A 22,223-nucleotide genomic window follows, 5' to 3' on the forward strand; every position below is an offset into this window, starting at 1 on the left:
TATCTGCTGATGACTCTGTAGTGCGAGGGAAAAAGTCGTCGTTGAAAGACCGCGACAGAACTCCTGTTCGATGTGATGGCTAATGGTTCAAATGGCTCTGAGCACTATGGGACTTAACATCTGAGGTCATCAGTCCCCTAGAACTTAGAACTACTTAAACCTAACTAACCTAAGGACATCACACACATCCATGCCCGAGGTAGGATTCGAACCTGCGGCCGTAGCAGCAGCGCGGTTCCAAACTAGAACCGCTAGTGTGATGAATGGCAGCTTGGTCCGAACGTGCAAAAAGGTAATATAATGGAGATGAGCAGCTAAACCAACCCTGTAGTGTCCATTTAGCATATTAGTGGCGCGATCACTGACAAAGTCACGTCGATTAAATATCCAGGCGTAACTTTGCAAAGTGATATGAAATCGAATGAATCCATACGGTCGACTGGAGACAAGAGGAATACTCTACTTCGGTTCATTCTGAAAATTCTAGGAATGTGTGGCTGACCTATAACGGAGACCGCCTGTAGCTCACTTACGCATCGCATTCTTGAATACTTCTCTTGTGTTTGGGGTCACCACCAGGTCGGATTAAAGAAAGACATCGAAACAATTCAGAAATGCGCTCCTAGATTTGTTACCGGTAGGTTCGATCAACTCCTGAGAATTAAATAAATACTCCACGAACTCAAAATACGTATTCCTGTAGGCAAAACGACGTTCTTTGCGCGAAGCACTATTGAGGAAGTTTAGAGACAGGAATCTGTGACTGGATACAGAACGGTTCTACTGACACTAACGTACAGCACTTACAACGACGTCGAAGACAATATAAGCGAATTTAGTGGACGCCTGGATGCATATCGATAGTCCTTTCTACCTCGCTCCATCCGCGAGTGAAACACGAGAGCAAGTGACTACCAGTGGTACAACGTACCCTCCTGCGTGCACCGTAAAGGGCTCTGCGGACGAAGACGTAGAAGACGTGTACACCAAAACCACTGAATTCCAAGTCAGACGCTTTCTTTACCATCGAGCCATACTTTCAGCTCGTACAGCGAATAAAACACTTTTCACTTTTCTCTTTAAGTTGAAGTGGTCACAGTTCATGTGGAACTTAATTTTGGTCATCAGGCGCAAGCATTATCAAGGAGAAAACTCACCAGAGTGTGAGTGTAATAATTCTAAAAATTTAAAAAATTATGCGATTATGTATTGCGCAGAAGCACAGACTATATTTGTGAATTTAGAATACTTGTAACATAACCTTAATATTGCTTTTACACAAAGAGAATAATAAACTATTGAGTCACTTATAGATTTGAATCCAATACTGACTCGTTTAATTGGTTTACATCACAATTACTGAGCTGTTATAATTCAACAAAACTTTACAGCATGTAGAAGACAATTTTTATCCAAGTATAGTAATATTTTAAAGATACAAGTACATTTTACTACTTACAATTAATATGATACGACGTCTTGGTGCTTTTATGAGCCACTGGCAAGGCTTACTACCAATAGTAAACTCTCCTGAAGTACCGGACAGAACAATTTCACATGCTGACACTGCAGTGCAGGCAGTGGCGCTCGTGAGACTGTATCCTTCACGACAGGAACAGACAGTTTCATATCCAACAGTTTCACATATCTGTGAGCAGTTGCCATTATTTACCACACAACGGTCTTCCTGGAGTATTTCTGAAACAGGAGACAGTCATTCTGAAACAACACAGACATACTCGGCCACGAAACTCAGATGAATACCAGACATTCAGTTTCCTGGAAGTTGTTGAACTGTGAACATGCTGTATGAGACTAGTATTGTACCTAATATTTCATGTAAGCTATAAACATTTACCAGTGTTATAAATAGAGTATTAATAAAATATTTCTTAAAATGTATTACAATATTTCTAAACCTATATGATAATTATCACCTGCGAAAACATACATTTTACTAAACAATTATAAATCAAATTGTTAACATTAACTTTGACACACCTAAAAAACGGGGTACCTTCCAAACATACTTATTTCAGGTCACAACGTTTCAAATATTTCTTCTGTTCAATTCTTCGTTTCAAATATTTAATAAATAAAATGACACAGGTGTAGTCTTATAACTACTTCAACATCGTAAGAAAATGCTTCATAAAAGGAAATCCAGTACAGAAAAGCTAATCAATTCCAAAACAAGAAAAGTGATAAACTCTCTAAGGACTACCAGTATAATAAAAGTACAAGACTTCTTTTACGTCGGCATATATATGTAATTTCATTAAGAAAGTCGCTTGTGGATTAGGAAGTATTAACTTTGCTTGAAGTTCATCTGCTCTGCAGTATCTATGAGCAAAACAGGCTGAAATGTTGTATTTCCTTTCACCTGGGGCATGAAATACCAGGGAGCGTGATAAGAAAGGGGACGGAGAGAGAGAAAGAGAGAGAGAGAGAGAAGAGCAAAGAAATTCACGCATCGTCTACTGTATTGAGCAGATGACTGTCGAAGACTGCAAGCGAAATGTTGGTTTAATCAATTCTGCAAGATTAGTATAATGAGTCAGATAGTCAACAGTAGTGAATCTGTGAATAAGACAGTGTACTGTGTGACTTTATGGGAAACACAAAGTAATGGTGGTATGTGCCCATTTAAGTGTGGGCAGTGTAACTGGTTGGGCGATAGTGCTCTGTGAGCTCAATCTTCAGCGGTGATATGTTTTAAATGCAGAAAGGCTGGGCATTAATCCAGGGAATCTAAAATCCTACAACGTTGTGGAAGAATATATGTATTTTGCTTATTAGAAGAAGTCTTACAATATCCTTAAATAACAAAGGAGAATTTGATTCACTTGGAGGGGTGATTGTAATTATAAGATTATAGAAAAGTAAGACGAAGGACTGTTGAGTGGATATACAGTAGGTGAGGTGCATGGTAATCAGTCCAGACATCATAAGGACGTCACATGACATGGAGACCAGAAATTTGAAATTATTATTCTGCAGTCCGAGTCTACGCTAACAGTGGTCCTCCATAGCCACATAATAATAGTTAAGCTACCTTGGCTAGTGTTCCAGCAACACACTTCCACGCCCATTTCACAACCTGTGTAGAGGTGCATAAGTGAGCTTCCTGGCACAGCACTGTGCAACACCACAGTGCACCACAGTGGTCAGATGAATTTCCTTATGCCACGGCCAAACTCTGCTCTTCCTCCGTCACCTATGTGACCGAATCCAAGGGCCTATCGCAATTAAGACTGCCGTTAGACCTGATGGTAGTGGGGCTCTAGCCATTGCCAGCAAGAGGGGATCACGTCCAGGGCGACACGATCTAGTCTCTGGACGTCTTCTAGCAGTTCTGCAAGCGCCTCGCTGACAACTGGGAGAGACCGGCTTCCCAGCACGTGCAGCTGCTGTCCGCTGTACACGTGACGTCAGTCCTGTACCGCTGCCACTTCGCTCGGGCAGCACCCAGCCCCCGTGCATACTCACACTTCCAACTGGCCCGAGCTTTGCCCAGGTAGCAACTGCTGCTCGGAGATCTACGCACACCAGTGAGTCGCTGCCATCAATCTCTGCATCGGCGTCTTACCAAACAAAGAATGTTACTGCTAAGTGAGCCCTCCTGATTTCGTGACCACAAAGGAGCCGGAAGTACACAGTGCCACACTGAGACAAACATCCTGGCATTTAACAGTAACTGCACCTCTGACTTCCTTACACTTGGTGGCAGAAGAACGCCAGTGACGACATGCACCATTGCTGAACAGCAACCAGCATCGTCATCTCAACGTGACCTGTGAGAACCAAGTATTTTTTCCCATGCTATTCTGTGGACATTGTCTAATAACATGGATTGGACCGTTGATTGTGAGGTGTGACTTGTGAAGGTGCACCCAGTGAGCGACGTAAGTGACTTTATGGTAAAGCTAATGAAACTGACCTTGGTTTTTGCCAAGTTAGGTGTGGCAAGTGTAATTAGTTGGACTAAATTGCTCCATGAAGCCAATCTTCGGTGGTAATCTGAAGGCCAGGGCATTAAGTCAGGGAATGTAAGGCATGCATGTGGTTAACGCTCAGGATTAAGGACCAGAAGTTTTATAATGAAGAATGGAACATTGTTATTGCTGTTACGTCCTTTACTGTCGTATTTACAATGAGCAAACCAGACATATGGAGGGCTACCACCATGGAAGCATTTAAGCCTTTGCTAGGGCGTATGACACAAATGCTGCCAGTTAAAAGGGACTTGCATGATGAGTTTGATGCATTAAGAGAGGAGACGTCTTCATGGATTATGTCAGCACCGTCCTAGCTGCCCGTACTGTTACTGCAGTTTCTCCTCCAGTGAGCTAAGTGCGCGATAACAGGGGGATTCTTACCGCTGACGTCAGACGTTCTAAATACGGAGAGTCAGGCCTCGCACAGCGTGGTTGCCGACAGCTGCAGTGTAGGAAATGTGGAAGACTGGGGCACTGGGGACGAGTTTGTAGTCAGAGTAGGGAGCGTGATACAAAGGCACGGAATGGAATGGTAAACTGCTGTTACATGACAATGGGAACTCTAGGACCGCCAAGCAGCGGCTCCAGTGCATGACTAAAACGTGTCCATAGCTGGAAACTGCCTTAACTGAATTAGTGGATGAAAGAAAACAGAAGTTATTGAACATATGTCTGGGAAGTTTGAAATTCATAGAAAAGAAGCGGTTAAGCCCACCATGATGTCCGGCCGCTGTGGCCGAGTGGTTCTAGGCGCTTCAGTCCGGAACCGCGCTGCTGCTACGGTCGCATGATCGAATCCTGCCTCGGCCATGGATGTGTGTGATGTCCTTAGGTTACCTAGGTTTAAGTAGTTCTGGGCCACGGGCCTGATGACCTCAGATGTTAAGTCCCATCGTGCTTAGAGCCACTTGAACCATTTGAACCACCATGATGTACGTTGCGTCGAGATCTTGATCGAGGCTTGGATTCGCTTTGGCGATATTGGATTTTCAGGTAGGGGCAAAGCGTTACCAGGGATGTTTGGACTCATATACACGATAGTTACTGTGATACTGTAGGGTTTGGTTGCGTAAATGAACATCGTACTGAAATTGACCTTGGACAACGTATAATGAATCTTGAAGGGACAGCACCTCATGTAGGGGAAACAATTTTCAGCGTCATACTGCTGGAAGGTTCGTGCATCGCTAAAGGTATACCAACTACGCAGTATGCAAGGCAACTAAGGATTAGTTTGTGTATTGAAGTACTGCAAGATACTGGAAAACTATTGTGGGAAAGCATAGGGGCTGATTTGTTGGGTAACACATGTTATAAGTAGTTTTGCCACTGAAAGAGTATGATGAATGGGATAAAGCGTGGTGTTATCCACGAAGTAGTGTTGTACATGAAGAGGAGGTAGACAGTGAGCAGTCAGTGCCCACTGGAATAAATAAATTTGAGGAAAGAGACATGGACACGTCGAAAGATTTGATGATTATCAGTCTGGAGATTTGGGAGAAAAATGGTATGGGTAGGCTAAATTCGGACCCTAACCTTAAGCGAGCCACGAGTTTAACTGTATTACAAGAGAAAGCTAAAAACTTGGAAGGAACGGAAAAATTAGCAATGTAGGAGATGTTACACAATAACACCTTCACTCTTCAGTAGAGTGTGCGCTGATATGAAACTTCCTGGCAAATTAAAACAGTGTATCAGACCGAGACTCGAGCTCAGGACCTTTATTTTTTGCGGGCAAGTGCTCCACTGACTTGCCTGCGAAAGGCAAAGGTACAGAATTCCAGTCTTCGTCTGTCAGGCAGTACTACTCTGCCAGGAAGTTTGATAGGTGTTGTTGCTAGAGTTTCAGTTTAACCCTCGTGGGTCTTCTGGTGGATTCTTCTCGGGTTATCAGCCGAGTGGTGGCGTCGTCTTGTCGCAACGTTTGGATGAGTTTCGTACCCATCATCTTCTGGCGAAGTGTCGGGATGCTGCTCTCTCTCTCACGTTTTACTTTCCCCTCCTTGGGGAAGTGTATGGAGGAGTTTATAGCCTGTTGCCTTTTACTCCACAATGTGTGTTGTGTGCATTTTGAGTGTGTGATTGTCTTTGACTGTTTTGGCTGTCTGTGTGTTATGTTGGTGTCCTGGTGGTCTGTAGTACTTGCCTGAGGTTGGTGAGATGTTTGGTGTTTTAAGGATTAAGGACTGGGGTTAGGATTTGGGGATTTTTGGGATTTTCTCTTCGACTTAGTCGTCGAAGATCGTCATGGGGCGTTTGTGCTTGTCACGGGACATGTCATACTGACCTAGGGATTGGATAAGGTTATTTCCAGATCTGGAAGAGCTCTCATAGAAAGCCCTTGCCAGACCATGGAATCATTCTTTGAAGATTGGGATTTCAGGAGCTCTATGCTTATCGTCAGCGGATATCCCATGGGTAGGTGCAGTGGCACCCGTAGGCTAGGGATATCGTCTTTGATGCATAATCAAAACGTCTTTGGTCCGGGGTTCGATCCCCGCCACTGCCTAAATTTTGATAAATAATCAGCATTGGCGGCCGAAGACTTCCGGCATAAGAAGTCAGCCTCATTCTGCCAACGGCCTTGTCAAAGAGGGCGGAGGGGCGGATAGAGGTTCAGGGCACTCTCTTGTCCTAGAGGTGGGAAATTGCCCCTGAAGGCGGAAGAATCAGCAATGATCAACGACATGAGGATGCAGAAGGCAATGGAAACCACTGCATTAAAGACACGTAACGTGTATCCACAGGACATGTGGCCTGTAATTGAAGAAGTGTCGTGATGATCTCTCCATTGGCAAAAGATTCCGGAATAGTCCCCCCTTCGGATCTCCGGGAGGGGACTGCCAAGGGGGAGGTTACCATGAGAAAAAGATTGAATAATCTACGAAAGGATAACGTTCTACGAGTCGGGGCGTGGAATGTCAGAAGCTTGAACCTGGTAGGGAAACTAGAAAATCTGAAAAGGGAAATGCAAAGGCTCAATCTAGATATAGCAGGGGTCAGTGAAGTGAAGTGGAAGGAAGACAAGGATTTCTGATCAGATGAGTATCGGGTAATATCAACAGCAGCAGAAAATGGTATAACAGGTATAGGATTCGTTATGAATAGGAAGGTAGGGCAGAGGGTGTGTTACTGTGAACAGTTCAGTGACCGGGTTGTTCTAATCAGGATCGACAGCAGACCAACACCGACAACTATAGTTCCGGTGTACATGCCCACGTCGCAAGCTGAAGATGAACAGATAGAGAAAGTGTTTGAGGATATTGAAAGGGTAATGCAGTATGTAAAGAGGGACAAAAATCTAGTAGTCATGGGCGACTGGAATGCAGTTGTAGGGGAAGGAGTAGAAGGAAAGGTTACAGGATAATATGGGCTTGGGACAAGGAATGAAAGAGGAGAAAGACTAATTGAGTTCTGTAACAAGTTTCAGCTAGTAATAGCGAATACCCTGTTCAAGAATCACAAGAGGAGGAGGTATACTTGGAAAAGGCCGGGAGATACGGGAAGATTTCAATTAGATTACATCATGGTCAGACAGAGATTCCGAAATCAGATACTGGATTGTAAGGCGTACCCAGGAGCAGATAGAGACTCAGATCACAATATAGTAGTGATGAAGAGTAGGCTCAAGTTCAAGACATTAGTCAGGAAGAATCAATACGCAAAGAAGTGGGATACGGAAGTACTAAGGAATGACGAGATACGTTTGAAGTTCTCTAACGCTATAGGTACAGCAATAAGGAATAGCGCAGTAGGCAGTACAGTTGAAGAGGAATGGACATCTCTAAAAAGGGCCATCACAGAAGTTGGGAAGAAAAACATAGGTACAAAGAAGGTAGCTGCGAAGAAACCATGGGTAACAGAAGAAATACTTCAGTTGATTGATGAAAGGAGGAAGTACAAACATGTTTCGGGAAAATCAGGAATACAGAAATACAAGTCGCTGAGGAATGAAATAAATAGGAAGTGCAGGGAAGCTAAGACGAAATGGCTGCAGGAAAAATGTGAAGACATCGAAAAAGATATGATTGTCGGAAGGACAGACTCAGCATTCAGGAAAGTCAAAACAACCTTTGGTGACGTTAAAAGCAACGGTGATAACATCAAGAGTGCAACGGGAATTCCACTGTTAAATGCAGAGGAGAGAGCAGATAGGTGGAAAGAATACATTGAAAGCCTCTATGAGAGTGAAGATTTGTCTGATGTGATATAAGAAGAAACAGGAGTCGATTTAGAAGAGATAGGGGATCCAGTATTAGAATCGGAATTTAAAAGAGCTTTGGAGGACTTACGGTCAAATAAGGCAGAAGGGATAAATAACATTCCATCAGAATTTCTAAAATCATTGGGGGACGTGGCAACAAAACGACTATTCACGTTGGTGTGTAGAATATATGAGTCTGGCGACATACCATCTGACTTTCGGAAAAGCATCATCCACACAATTCCGAAGACGGCAAGAGCTGACAAGTGCGAGAATTATCGCACAATCAGCTTAACAGCTCATGCATCGAAGCTGCTTGCAAAAATAATATACAGAAGAATGGAAAAGAAAATTGAGAATGCGCTAGGTGACGATCAGTTTGGCTTTAGGAAAAGTAAAGGGACGAGAGAGGCAATTCTGACGTTACGGCTAATAATGGAAGCAAGGCTAAAGAAAAATCAGGACACTTTCATAGGATTTGTCGACCTGGAAAAAGCGTTCGATAATATAAAATGGTACAAGCTGTTCGAGATTCTGAAAAAAGTAGGGGTAAGCTATAGGGAGAGACGGGTCATATACAATATGTACAACAACCAAGAGGGAGTAATAAGAGTGGACGATCAAGAATGAAGTGCTCGTATTAAGAAGGGTGTAAGACAAGGCTGTAGCCTTTCGCCCCTACTCTTCAATCTGTACATCGAGGAAGCAGTGATGGAAATAAAAGAAAGGTTCAGGAGTGGAATTAAAATACAAGGTGAAAGGATATCAATGATACATTTCGCTGATGACATTGCTATCCTGAGTGAAAGTGAAGAAGAATTAAATGATCTGCTGAACGGAATGAACAGTCTAATGAGTACACAGTATGGTTTGAGAGTAAATCGGAGACAGACGAAGGTAATGAGAAGTAGTAGAAATGAGAACAGCGAGAAACTTAACATCAGGATTGATGGTCACGAAGTCAATGAAGTTAAGGAATTCTGCTACCTAGGCAGTAAAATAACCAATGATGGACAGAGCAAGGAGGACATTAAAAGCAGACTCGCTATGGCAAAAAGGCATTTCTGGCCAAGAGAAGTCTACTAATATCAAATACTGGCCTTAATTTGAGGAAGAAATTTCAGAGGATGTACGTCTGGAGTACAGCATTGTATGGTAGTGAAACATGGACTGTGGGAAAACCGGAACAGAAGAGAATCGAAGCATTTGAGATGTGGTGCTATAGACGAATGTTGAAAATTAGGTGGATTGATAAGGTAAGGAATGAGGAGGTTCTACGCAGAATCGGAGAGGAAAGGAATATGTGGAAAACACCGATAAGGAGAAGGGACAGGATGATAGGACATCTGCTAAGACATAAGGGAATGACTTCCATGGTACTCGAGGGAGCTGTAGAGGGCAAAAACTGTAGAGGAAGACAGAGATTGGAATACGTCAAGCAAATAATTGAGGACGTAGGTTGCAATTGCTACTCTGAGATGAAGAGGTTAGCACAGGAAAGGAATTCGTGGCGGGCCCCATCAAACCAGTCAGTAGACTGATTACCAACAAAAAATAAAGAAAAAAAAAGGTGCAGTGCTCTTCTGAGGGTGCGATTCTGCAGCCTCTGGAGTTTGTCCAGGTGCTGCTTTGGCGCATATCCCCAGACAGGGCATGCATGCTCAATTACTGACTGTATGAGGGCCTGATAGACGTTTAGTCCTACAGGGCAGGGAAGGGAACGGGTTCTGTTGAGGATTGGGTATAGGATGGACATTCTGGAGCAAACCTTCCAGTGGATCTCGTCAGTATGGGGTTTCCATGTTACTCTCGAGTTCAAGGTTACGCCGAGATACTTGACGAATCTGCGCCAGGGGAGTTGGGATCCATGTAGGTGCAGGTGAAGGGGGCGGGGGGGGGGGGGCGTTGAGGGGGTCCGTGTCTCCCGAGTCTCCGGGTGATCAACATAGACTGTGTCTTTTCAGGATTGGTGGTGATGCGCCAGCGACAGACCCAGGTTTCTGTGTTATCTAAAACCCTTTGTAACCTACGAATGACCAGCTCCTTATTCGCATTACGAGTGTAAAAGGCGGTATCATCAACGTACTGTGCAGTGTGCACCAGGGGGGCTGTTAGAGTGTCTGCAGTGTAAAAACTGTACAAAATTGGCCCCAGGAACGATCCCTGTGGCATTCCAGCACGAATACCCCTTTTGGTGGAGGTGGCTGTTTCTACCTTGACAGAGAAGGTTCTATTCATAGCTTCGGATTAACCTGACTATGCTCCTGGAGAACCCTTGTGTGTATAACTTGTATAGTAGCCCTTTATGCCATACTGAGTCGAAGGCATTGGCTACATCAAGTAGCACTATCCTGCAGTAGTCTCTGTGGTTGAAGCCTTCTGTGGCTGCTTCCACTAGTCTCATAATCTGTTTTGGGGCAGAGTGCTTCTGTAGGAACCCGAATTGGAAATCCGGCAGTAGTCGCTCGTTGGTGATGTGGTCTCGTATGGGAATAAGCAGGAGGCGCTCATAGATCTTGCTGAGAGTTGTCAAGAGGCTAATCGGCCTGTAGTGCTGCGGGAAGAAAGGGTCTTTCGCTGGTTTGTGTATCGCGACCACTTCCGCGTGATTCCAGTATGCTTGGAACTCGCAGGTACGAGTAATCCCGTTGAAGACGTTCGCGAGGTGTTCGATAGCCGAGGGCGGGAGGTTTTCAACTAGCTCGTTGGTGACATTGTCGTGTCCTGGCGCATTTTTTGTAGGAAGTTGTAATCATCAGCTAACTACTGTTGCCACGTCTTCGGGGGGCGAAAAGTGGGGGTTCGTCCTCTGGGTCCTCCTCAGCATTGTTCTTCATCCTGGGGTTCTGCCGCTTGAAACTGCTTCTCGAAGGTGTCGGCGGGGGCGTTGGCCTTTTCAGCATGGCTGTAAGTCAGACCCCTCTCGCAGCCTAGCGCGTCTTTTGGTAAATTGTTTGGTTGCTTGCCATAGTGTGTGATGGTCTACTCTGAGGGCTGTGAGGCCGTTTTGCCATTGCTGGTTTCGGTGCTCATTGAGCGCTACCTTCAGCTCTCTCTGTGGATGGTTGAACAGCCTTCTGGTGGCCTGATATCTGGTGATCTTCCACTCTTTTGCCGCTCTGTTCTTGTGACGGATTTGGGCTAGTAGATGTTCCGGGAGTTGTACTTGTGGGGGCGGTCATCCGTTTGTGGGGGAGTGGTACCTTACGCTGCCTGCAAGACGGTTAGGTCTTGTAGCGCCTGTTCTACTGTTTCGGCAGTAGGTGGCGGAGCGCGAGCGATATCAGAGGCGATAGTTTCTCGGTATCGCTCCCAGTCAGTACGTTTGTAGGGTGTCTGGTACCGAAGGAGTGCTACTCATTCTCCCACGTCGACCTCTAGAATCACTGGGTTGTGATCGGAGGACATTCTGTTGATTGTCCTTGCGGCTACAAACCCCGCGATCCTCCTAGTGAGGGCTATGTCTAACACGTCTGACCTACCTCCATTTTTTGGAAAATGTGTGGACTCGACCGGATCCCATGTTTCGAAATGGTGATCGCGCGTTAGTCGTTGCAGTTTGGCTCCTGCTCTGGAGGTTAATCCAGAGTTCCAACCTGGGTGTTTGGCATTGTAGTCGCCATCTATTACTAGTTTGCCTTCAATTTGCCCTAGAGCAGCTATGTCTCCCTCGTCTATCTCGTCTTGTGGGGTTCGGTAGATTGCAACGATTGTTAGGGGTCCGGTAGCAGTGGTTACTTCCGCCGCCACTGCTTCGATTTTATTGGTAGCTGGTAAGAATACCTGGTAGTGGGGGATCCCTGTTTTAATGTATATGGCTACTCCTCCACATTGGGTTTTTCTGTCATTACGGTAGCTAACATAGTTGGGAACTGTCGCTTTTATTCCCGGTTTTAGGTGGGTTTCCCCATCATGCATATGTCGATGAAGAACTCCTTCATGAGTTCTCTGAACTCGACCTCTTGATTAACAATGCCATCTGCATTACAGACGCACATTGTCAGGTCTTGGATATTTGGTCATCCATCCATGATGGGGTTTTGTGAGTACTGAGGAAATCGCAGAGGGAGGCGACTGCTGGACTGTTGCCTGAAGAGCAACGAGGATCTGAGTGTTCTGGCTCTGGGCCTCTCTGAATTCCTTCATCATTTCCATGACGAGGTTCATGGTCTGGACGATAATGTCTAACAATTGATCTGAGGGGTTGGAGTGTGTGTGGGGTTCCATAGAGCTTCCTCTGTCTTGGTGGACCTGGCCGTTGTTGTGTTTTTCCCGGTTCTTGTGTGTGTGTCTGGTGTTGCAGTGACAGGGCTTGCTCCGATTTTTCGACGTTTCCGTGGCTCTTTGGTGGAGAGACCACTTATGCCTATGTTGCCCTTGGAGTGTCAGGCCTTGGTTTTACCCAAGTTTTGTCTGTGTGTGTTCTCCTGTTTTGTCTCTCTGTGTGGTCCGATGGGGCGGCTGTGTCTTGTTTTCATGTGTGTGGGGGGGCGGCCTTCGCATCCTTTGCCTTCTGTGTGGGTTTTGTGGACCTCGCACCCTCGATACCCTGCCATGTGGTTTTTCCCACACAGCACACACCTTACCTGCGGGTCCATGTGTTTTACTGTGCAAGTCCTAGTGTAGTGGTGTTCGCGCATTTTCTACAGGGCACTTGCATCTGGCAGTGGGCGGCAATGTGAATCCAGTCCCTGACACCTGAAGCTCTGCACCACCTTGTTCTTGCGGTGGAGCGGCTCCATGGTGACAGGGACTGCTAGAACAGCTTTCGCCTGTTCTGCGGTATGTCCAGCAGAGTAACCTGTAATGGTGGCCACTTATTCTCTGACCCATTTTTACCCATCTGCTCTACTGTTTTGACTACAAATCCCTGGGTTGCCATGTCTGTCTTGACTGCCTGGGCCGAGAGCCGTCTGGGGAGGTCCCTAATGACATTACTTTTGTTCCTTGTCTTGGTGGTGGAGAATCTATAATGGGGTATATTTTTGTCTGTGACAGCCACTTTAATGGTGGTGTAGTTTTCTATGTTGTGTAGAGTGATCTTTATTTTGTCCCCCCCTCCCCTCCCCTGTTGGTTTTGCTGTAAAGTTGTCCACTTTGAGTTGTGCTTTGATCATGTCGTGGGGTTCCTCGTAGTCACGGGGAAACTCCGTGACGATCGGTGGGAGGCAGTGTGTTGTGTGATTCTGTGTTGTTGTTTCTTGTGTTTTGTCTGACGCATCAGCCATGGCCTGAAACCTGTTTGGGGTGGGTTCCACTCCACAAGCAGTTGGAAGTCTCGCCTGACGACAGGTTTTTCTCGCCAGCACAAAGACCTCTGAATCCTCCCCGGTTCCATGGTTCCCTTCCAGGGCAGCGGTTTCTTGGTTCCCTTACAGGGCGATGACAGGTGCTAATGGTGGCTCAGGAACTGCAGGCTCCTCAGAGGTAGGGGGGGGGGATTTGGGTGCGGGAGGTGGGATTCAGCCCTTTTTATGTTTCTCTTTCCTATCCTTCTTCGCATGCCGCTGCTTCGTGGACGTGCTCTTGAGTGGGGGGGCGGGGGAATTGAGGAACTGGGATGCTGTGTTCTGCATATCTACATAGCTGCTTGGCCATCGTCCACTTCTGTAGGCCGGCCAATCACGTTCCTCCGGAAGGGGGTACCGCGACGGTGGTGGTGGGGGGCCGCGGCGCGGACCGGCGTCCAGACCCGGTGACTGTCCAGTCTGTCTGTGGACGCCGCTGCCTTCAGATCGGAGCGGTCCTGACGTATTTGGTCAATTGCGATATTCCACGCTGCACTGATCTGAAAACCGCTATCCCTGTTTAGTAAACTGTTGTGCAGACATATCTCCACTGCCTCTTTGAAGATCGAGTCCCAGAAACCGTTGGCGCTGCACAACTTCTTCGTTTTTTCGAATTCGAAGGTGTGTCCCTCCTCAGATACCGCGGACTTGTCTGTCTGTCCTAGTCGTACGTTCCTGATGTGTTCAGTACAGCGCTGTGAGATACATCGTTGTGTCTGCCCGATATATTCCATCCATGGCCGTGGGACCACACTACAAAAGTGTCGTCTACGTATCTGTAGAACACCTTTGGTTTATGGAGGGCGGTGTTCAGTGCCACATCTTCAAAGTCTCCATGTACAAGTTGCCAATACCTGGAGCCAGGGAGGAATCCATGACAACACCATCTGTTTGGGCACAGAATTTCCCTTCACATTTGAAGTACGTTGTGGTTATCAAGACGCGAAAGAGTCTGAGTGTGTCTTCATTGAAGTGATCTTCGATTAGGGCTAAGGAACCATCCAGCCGCACCCGGGTGAAAAGAGAAGTGACGTCAAAGCTGACTAGTAGATCCTTCTCGTCTGGGCGTAACCCTTGCAGTACGTTCACAAATTCGGTCGAGTTCTTGACATGGTGAGGGCAGTGACCCACGAGTGGTTTTACAAGCTGTGCACTATATGTCGGAGAATTTATGGTGTTCAGTATAGATTCTCCTTATGGATCTTCGCGATGCCATACAGTCGCGGTGGAGCTGGTGCCCGAGGGGAAAGCTTCCTGATGGTGTTTTTGCCAAGTCCTGAGCTGTTGAGAAGATCGATGGTCTTTCGCGTAAAAGAAGCAGTCGTGTCTTTTCCCACTTCTTTGTATGCTGGATCTTGTAGTAAGGTGTCGATGTTCTGCCAGTAATGTTCTGACTTCAGTGGGACTGTCGCATTCCCTTTGTCTGCTGCTAAGACCAATATATTCTTCTCATGGCGAAGGCTCAACAGTGCCTTGCGCTCTTCTGCCATAATGTTGTTCTTCGGCATTCTTGCTTTCTCGAGTACCCTGCTGGTCTGCCTCCACACGTCACTGGCTGCACTCGGCGGGAGTCCACGTATGGCTTGCTCGACGTCGAGCAAGCAGTACTAAACACCTTAGTGCAAAGAGTCATGTCGATCTGCGACAGTGAGAGTTTGCCGCGTGAGCTGCCACATCTGCAGGGGCCTTCCGAAAGAACGGCTACACAGAGACACAAATAAGACGCGCTTTGCTTGCAGTCAAGAGGCTCGAGGAGAAACCAGAGGAAGACGAAGCAAAACGTGTGGCGTTTCTGCCGTTTGATGGACCGCCGACAGCCAAGATTGCAAGAATACGAAAGAAGCACGAAATAACTACCATCTTTCGCACACCGAAAAAAGTTAAAGATATACTTGGCTCATCCAAGACCAGCCATGGTTACAGACGCCGGGAATTTACAGTACTGAGTGTGAATGTGGGATGAAATATATCGGGCAGACACAGCGGTGTATGTCACAGCGCTGTACTGAACACATAAGGAACGTACGACTAGGAAAGACAGACAAGTCCGCGGTATCTGAGGAGGGACACACCTTCAAATTCCCAAAAACGAAGAAGCTGTGCAGCGCCAATGGTTTCGGGGAGTCGATCTTCAAAAAGGCAGTGGAAATACGTCTGCACAACAGTTTACTAAACAGTGATAGCGGTTTTCAGCTCAGTGCAGCATGGAATCCCACAATTGACCAAATACGTCAGGAACGCTCCGATCTGAAGGCAGTGGCGTCTGCAGACTAGATTGGACAGCCACCGGGTCTGGACGCCAGCATGCTCCGCGGCCCCCCACCACCACCGTCGCGGTACCCCTTTCTGGAGCAACGTGATTGGCCGGCCTAGAGAAGTGGACCACGGCCAAGCAGCTATATAGATATGCAGAACACAGCATCCAGAGCATGAAGAGGTAGTCAGTCGTCAACTGGCCGTCTTCCTCAATGCTGAGGAGGACCAAGAGGACGAACCCATACTTTTTGCCCCCGAGGACGTGGCAAGAGTAATCAGGTCCCTCCCTACAAAAAAGGCGCCAGGGCACGACAGTGTCACAAACCAGTTAGTCAAAAAACTCCCACCCACAGCGATCACACACCTCGCGAACGTCCTCAACGAGATTACTCGTTACCGCGAGTTCCCAGCTTGCTGGAAACATGCGGAAGTGGTCGCGATACACAAACCAGGAAAAGACCCTCTATTCCCGCAGCACTACAGGCCGATAAGCCTCTTGCCAACACTCAGCAAGATATATGAGCGCCTCCTGCTAAAACCCATACAAGAACATACACTCCTGGAAATGGAAAAAAGAACACATTGACACCGGTGTGTCAGACCCACCATACTTGCTCCGGACACTGCGAGAGGGCTGTACAAGCAATGATCACACGCACGGCACAGCGGACACACCAGGAACCGCGGTGTTGGCCGTCGAATGGCGCTAGCTGCGCAGCATTTGTGCACCGCCGCCGTCAGTGTCAGCCAGTTTGCCGTGGCATACGGAGCTCCATCGCAGTCTTTAACACTGGTAGCATGCCGCGACAGCGTGGACGTGAACCGTATGTGCAGTTGACGGACTTTGAGCGAGGACGTATAGTGGGCATGCGAGAGGCCGGGTGGACGTACCACCGAATTGCTCAACACGTGGGGCGTGAGGTCTCCACAGTACATCGATGTTGTCGCCAGTGATCAGCGGAAGGTGCACGTGCCCGTCGACCTGGGACCGGACCGCAGCGACGCACGGATGCACGCCAAGACCGTAGGATCCTACGCAGTGCCGTAGGGGACCGCACCGCCACTTCCCAGCAAATTAGGGACACTGTTGCTCCTGGAATATCGGCGAGGACCATTCGCAACCGTCTCCATGAAGCTGGGCTACGGTCCCGCACACCGTTAGGCCGTCTTCCGCTCACGCCCCAACATCGTGCAGCCCGCCTCCAGTGGTGTCGCGACAGGCGTGAATGGAGGGACGAATGGAGACGTGTCGTCTTCAGCGATGAGAGTCGCTTCTGCCTTGGTGCCAATGATGGTCGTATGCGTGTTTGGCGCCGTGCAGGTGAGCGCCACAATCAGGACTGCATACGACCGAGGCACACAGGGCCAACACCCAGCATCATGGTGTGGGGAGCGATCTCCTACACTGGCCGTACACCACTGGTGATCGTCGAGGGGACACTGAATAGTGCACGGTACATCCAAACCGTCATCGAACCCATCGTTCTACCATTCCAAGACCGGCAAGGGAACTTGCTGTTCCAACAGGACAATGCACGTCCGCATGTATCCCGTGCCACCCAACGTGCTCTAGAAGGTGTAAGTCAACTACCCTGGCCAGCAAGATCTCCGGATCTGTCCCCCATTGAGCATGTTTGGGACTGGATGAAGCGTCGTCTCACGCGTTCTGCACGTCCAGCACGAACGCTGGTCCAACTGAGGCGCCAGGTGGAAATGGCATGGAAAGCCGTTCCACAGGACTACATCCAGCATCTCTACGATCGTCTCCATGGGAGAATAGCAGCCTGCATTGCTGCGAAAGGTGGATATACACTGTACTAGTGCCGACATTGTGCATGCTCTGTTGCCTGTGTCTATGTGCCTGTGGTTCTGTCAGTGTGATCATGTGATGTATCTGACCCCAGGAATGTGTCAATAAAGTTTCCCCTTCCTGGGACAATGCATTCACGGTGTTCTTATTTCAATTTCCAGGAGTGTATTAACAGAGAGCAAATTCTGCCGGATTTCCAATTTGGATTCAGGCAGAACCACTCTGCCCACAACAGGTCATGAGAATGGTTGAAGCAGCCACAGAGGGCTTCAACCACAGAGGCTACTGCGGGATAGTGCTACTAGACGTAGCCAAAGCCTTTGATTCAGTATGGCATAGAGGGCTACTCTACAAGTTGTACTCACAAGGGTTTCCAGGGAGCATAGTTCAGCTAATCAAGAGCTACCTCGCGAATAGGACTTTCTCCGTCAAAGTAGAAACAGCCACCTCCACCAGAAGGCGTATTCGTGCCGGGGTGCCACAGGGATCGGTCCTGGGGCCCGTATTGTACAGCTTGTACACTGCGGACACTCCAACGGCCCCCTGGTGCACACCGCGCAGTATGCAGACGGCACAGCCTTCTACACGAGAAATGCGAACAAGGACCTGGTCATTCGTAGGCTACAAAGGGTTTTAGACGACACAGAAACCTGGGCCCGTCGCTGGCGCATCACCATCAATTCGGAGAAGACGCAGGCAATGCTGATTACCCGCAGGCTCGGAAGGCGCGATCCTCCTCAACGTCCCCCCCTCCACCTCCACTTAAATGGAACCCAACTCCCCTGGCGCAGAACCGCCAAGTACCTTGGCGTAACCTTGGACTCTCGTCTTACGTGGAAACCCCACATAGACGAGGTCCACAGGAAGGTCTGCGCCAGAATGTCCATCCTATACCCTATCCGGAAATGCACTGATCCACTCCCTAGGTCGGTATGACATGTCCCACGATAAACACAAGCGCCCTATGACGATCTTCGACGATTAAGTCGAAGAGAAAATCCCAATACCCAATCCCTAATCCAGTTCCTTCCCATATATCACCAATCATCTCGCCTACCTCAGGCAAGTACCAGACACACTCACAACAATTCATCACTTATCACAGACACCAAAAATATATAGAAAAATCACACACACATGTACACAGGAGAGTAAAAGCCAAAAGGCTGCAAACTCCCCCTCACACTTCCCCAAAGAGGGAAAAGTATTAGATGAAAGCAGGCAGCATCCAGACGAGTCCCTCGGTGCCAGTCGTACTGTGCATTGATCGCATGCGGAGCTGCGGGAGCGCTTACGATACTACACCGAGCCATAGGGACCTGCTTGCGGGTTACGTCTAGAGGGTGCGTAAAGCTTTGAAACTTACGCATACCAAGGACGCAGGAGCGGCCAACTGAGTTTTTGTTAAAACACAGTTTGGCGCTCATCATCTGAGGGCAAAGCAACCTCAGGAAGTATTTAGAGTGGCATTGTCGTGCTTCTTGCCGCTGCGGAAATGTCATGTGCAGGTTACGCCTTGGGGTCGAAGCGGTCTTCCGCTATCGACAAAAGGCGCAACTTGTTGTTGTCGCGGGGCGCGTCTCCGGCCGTTTCGGGCGCCCCAGCTGCCGCAGAGCCACGCTCTGCCCCCCCCCCCCCCCCCCAAGGTTTGGAAAAATGTGGGCCAGGACCTGGGAGCCGGCCGCGGAACCGCAGAGAAGGTTTCCGCCGCCGCCGATCAGACCTCCGCGTCCACAAGGAGAATAGGGCCAGAAATGCAGCCGGGCCACCTAACGGTGTCAACGGTGGCTGTAACTGGCACCCCCCTGGCAGCACCCCCCCCTCTCCGTACCGGACGTGGCAAATAACACAGCAAAAAATGCCACCCTACACAGAACACCAACAACCTCATACATCGTCAGAACTTGCAATCCCACTCCTCCTAACCTCGTCCTAACCCCGCTCCTGCTTGCCCACGCCACCGACACACTACCTAAATACATTGAATCCATGAAAAATGGCAAGCAGACGATCCGCCTGCCGACCAAAATCCTCCCCAAACCCACCCCCTCGTCTCAGTCCTCCACCCGTTCCAAATACCTTAAATCCCCCCCACACAAGTCCACCACATCAAAGCAGCGTCGTGTGAAGAAGGATAGGAAGGAGAAGCACTCCAAGGGGAAGAAGCAATCCACCACCCCCACCCTAACCAATTCCACGCCCTCCGAGGAGCCTGCGCCCCCGACAGCACCTGTCGTCGCTCTGGGAGGGGACCAGGAAACACCGGCACTGGAAGGGAACCTCGTAACCGGGCAGGACTCGGATGGTTTCGTGCTGGCGAAGAAAACGTTTCGCCAGCCGAGGCTTCCGCTGGCCCGGGGTGTGGAACCCACCCCAAACAGATTCCAGGCGGTTGCTGAGGAGCCAGAGACAACAGAAAACACAACACAAACACAGAACCAAGTCGCCCACCACCTCCCCCCGATTGTCGCAGAGTTTCCTCATAACTACGAGGAGCTCTTCGAGTTGCTCAAGACAGAAATCGGGGGAGGCAGTTTCCAGGCAAAACCCGCCGGTGGAGACAAAATAAAAGTCACAGTAGACACACTCGAACACTACAACACAGTCAAAACACTATTCAACACAAGAAGCATACCTCACTACACATTCCCAACAACAAAGACATGGAACAGGAACATAGTTATCAGAGACCTTACAAGACGAGTGTCCCCCAGGCAATCAAAACAGACTTGACTGCCCGGGGGTACGTCGTCAAGGTGGTACAGCAAATGGGCAGCATAGACAGTAAGTGGCCGCTGTACCAGGTAACACTCCCTGACATACCCCAAAACAAGAGGGAGATTAAGATGCTCCTGGCAGTGTCTGTCACCATGGAGCTGCTGCGCCATAAAAACAAGACGGTGCAGTGCTTCAGGTGTCAGGGCCTGAACCACATAGCTGCGCACTGCACCATGCCAGTGAGATGCAGGAAGTGCGCCGAGGCCCACGACACCAGGACATGCACACTCAAGCACACGGACCCACAAATAAGGTGCGCACTGTGTGGCAAAAACCACACAGTGGGTTACCAAGGTTGTGAGGTCCACAAAAGACACTCACAGCAGGCAAAGGACGCAAAGGCCGCACCCCCAAACGTGTGAACAAAACACGACAAACCCAACCAACCACACAAGAAAACAAAATACAACAACACACACAGACAAGGACTGGTTAAAACCAAGACCGGACACACCCAGGGCAACATATGCAGAAGTGGTTTCTCCCCCGAGAAACCATAAAAGTGTGGCCCCGTCACACAACACCAATCACAGTCACAAGAACAACACCGGGAAACACACAACAACAGCGACCAGGTCCACCAAGTCAGAGGAAGCTCTAGGGAACCCCACACACAGTCCCCCCCCCCCCCCATGGACCAGTTGTTAGGCGTTATGGTGCAGACCATGAACCTCGTCATGGAAATGATGAAGGAATTCAGGGAAGCCCAGAAGTAGAACACACAGATCCTCGTTGCCCTTCAGGCAACAGTCCAGCAGTCGCTCCCCTCTGCGACTTCCTCAGTAGTTTCAAAACCCCATCATGGATAGACGACCAAACATCCATGGCCTGACAATGTGCGTCTTTAACGCAGACGGCATTGTTAACCAAGAGGTCGAGTTCAGAGAACTCATGAAGGAGTTCTCCATCGACATATGCATGATGGGGGAAACCCACTTAAAACCGGGAACAAAAGCGACAGTCCCCAACTATGTTAGCTATCGCAAAGACAGGCCAACCCATGGTGGAGGAGTGGCCATATACAAAAAAAGAGGGATCCCCCACCATCAGGTATTCTTACAAGCTACCAATGAAATCGAAGCAGTGGCAGTGGAAGTAGCCACTGCCACTGGACCCCTAACAATCGTTGCAATCTACCGACCCCCACAAGACCAGATAGATGAGGGAGACATAGCTACTGTAAGGCAAATTGAAGGCAAACTCATAATACGGGGCGACTTCAATGCCAAACATCCCAATTGGAATTCTAGAGTAACCTCCAGAGCAGGCGCCAGATTGCAACAACTAGCCCGCAACTACTATTTCGAAACATGGGGTCCAGTCGAGCCCACACATTTTCCAAAAAATGGAGGCAGGCCCGACGAGTTAGACATAGCTCTCACTAGGAGGATTACGGGGTTTGTGACCGCGAGGACGATCAACAGAATGTTCTCCGACCACAACCCAGTGATCCTAGAGGTCGACGTGGGAGAATGGGTAGCACTCCCACGGTACCAGACGTCTTACAAACGTACAAACTGGGAGCGATACCGAGAAACTGTCGCCTCTGATATCGCTCGCGCTCCGCCACCTACTGACGAAACAGTAGAACAAGCGCTAAAAGACCTAACAGGTACCATCCTGCAGGCAGCAGAAGAGGCCACACCTCCACGAAGGGGCCCGCCGCCGCAAATACAGCTCCCGAAACACTTGTTAGCTCAAATTCGACATAAGAACAGAGTGGAAAAAGAGTGGAAGACAACCAGAAACCAGGCCACAAGGAGGCTGCTCAATCGTCTACAGAGAGAATTGAAGGTAGCGTTCAATGAGCACAGAAACCAGCAATGGCAAAACCGCCTCACAACCCTCAAAGTAGACGATCACACACTTTGGCAAGCAACCAAACAATT

At 48.5% G+C, this 22,223-nt stretch overlaps 1 protein-coding gene across 1 annotated transcript in view; it reads right to left on the reverse strand.

Annotated features, from left to right (window-relative positions):
• Window positions 1–22,223, reverse strand: part of LOC126416586 (uncharacterized) — a 347,834-nt gene that overhangs the window by 199,611 nt on the left and 126,000 nt on the right. Inside the window, exon 6 of the mRNA XM_050084338.1 lies at window positions 1,460–1,698. Coding sequence (XP_049940295.1) covers window positions 1,460–1,698 — 239 coding nt within the window. The remainder of the gene's footprint in view (window positions 1–1,459; window positions 1,699–22,223) is intronic.

This window comes from Schistocerca serialis, chromosome 8 (genome assembly GCF_023864345.2).
Source record: "Schistocerca serialis cubense isolate TAMUIC-IGC-003099 chromosome 8, iqSchSeri2.2, whole genome shotgun sequence".
Taxonomy (NCBI): Eukaryota; Metazoa; Arthropoda; class Insecta; order Orthoptera; family Acrididae; genus Schistocerca; species Schistocerca serialis.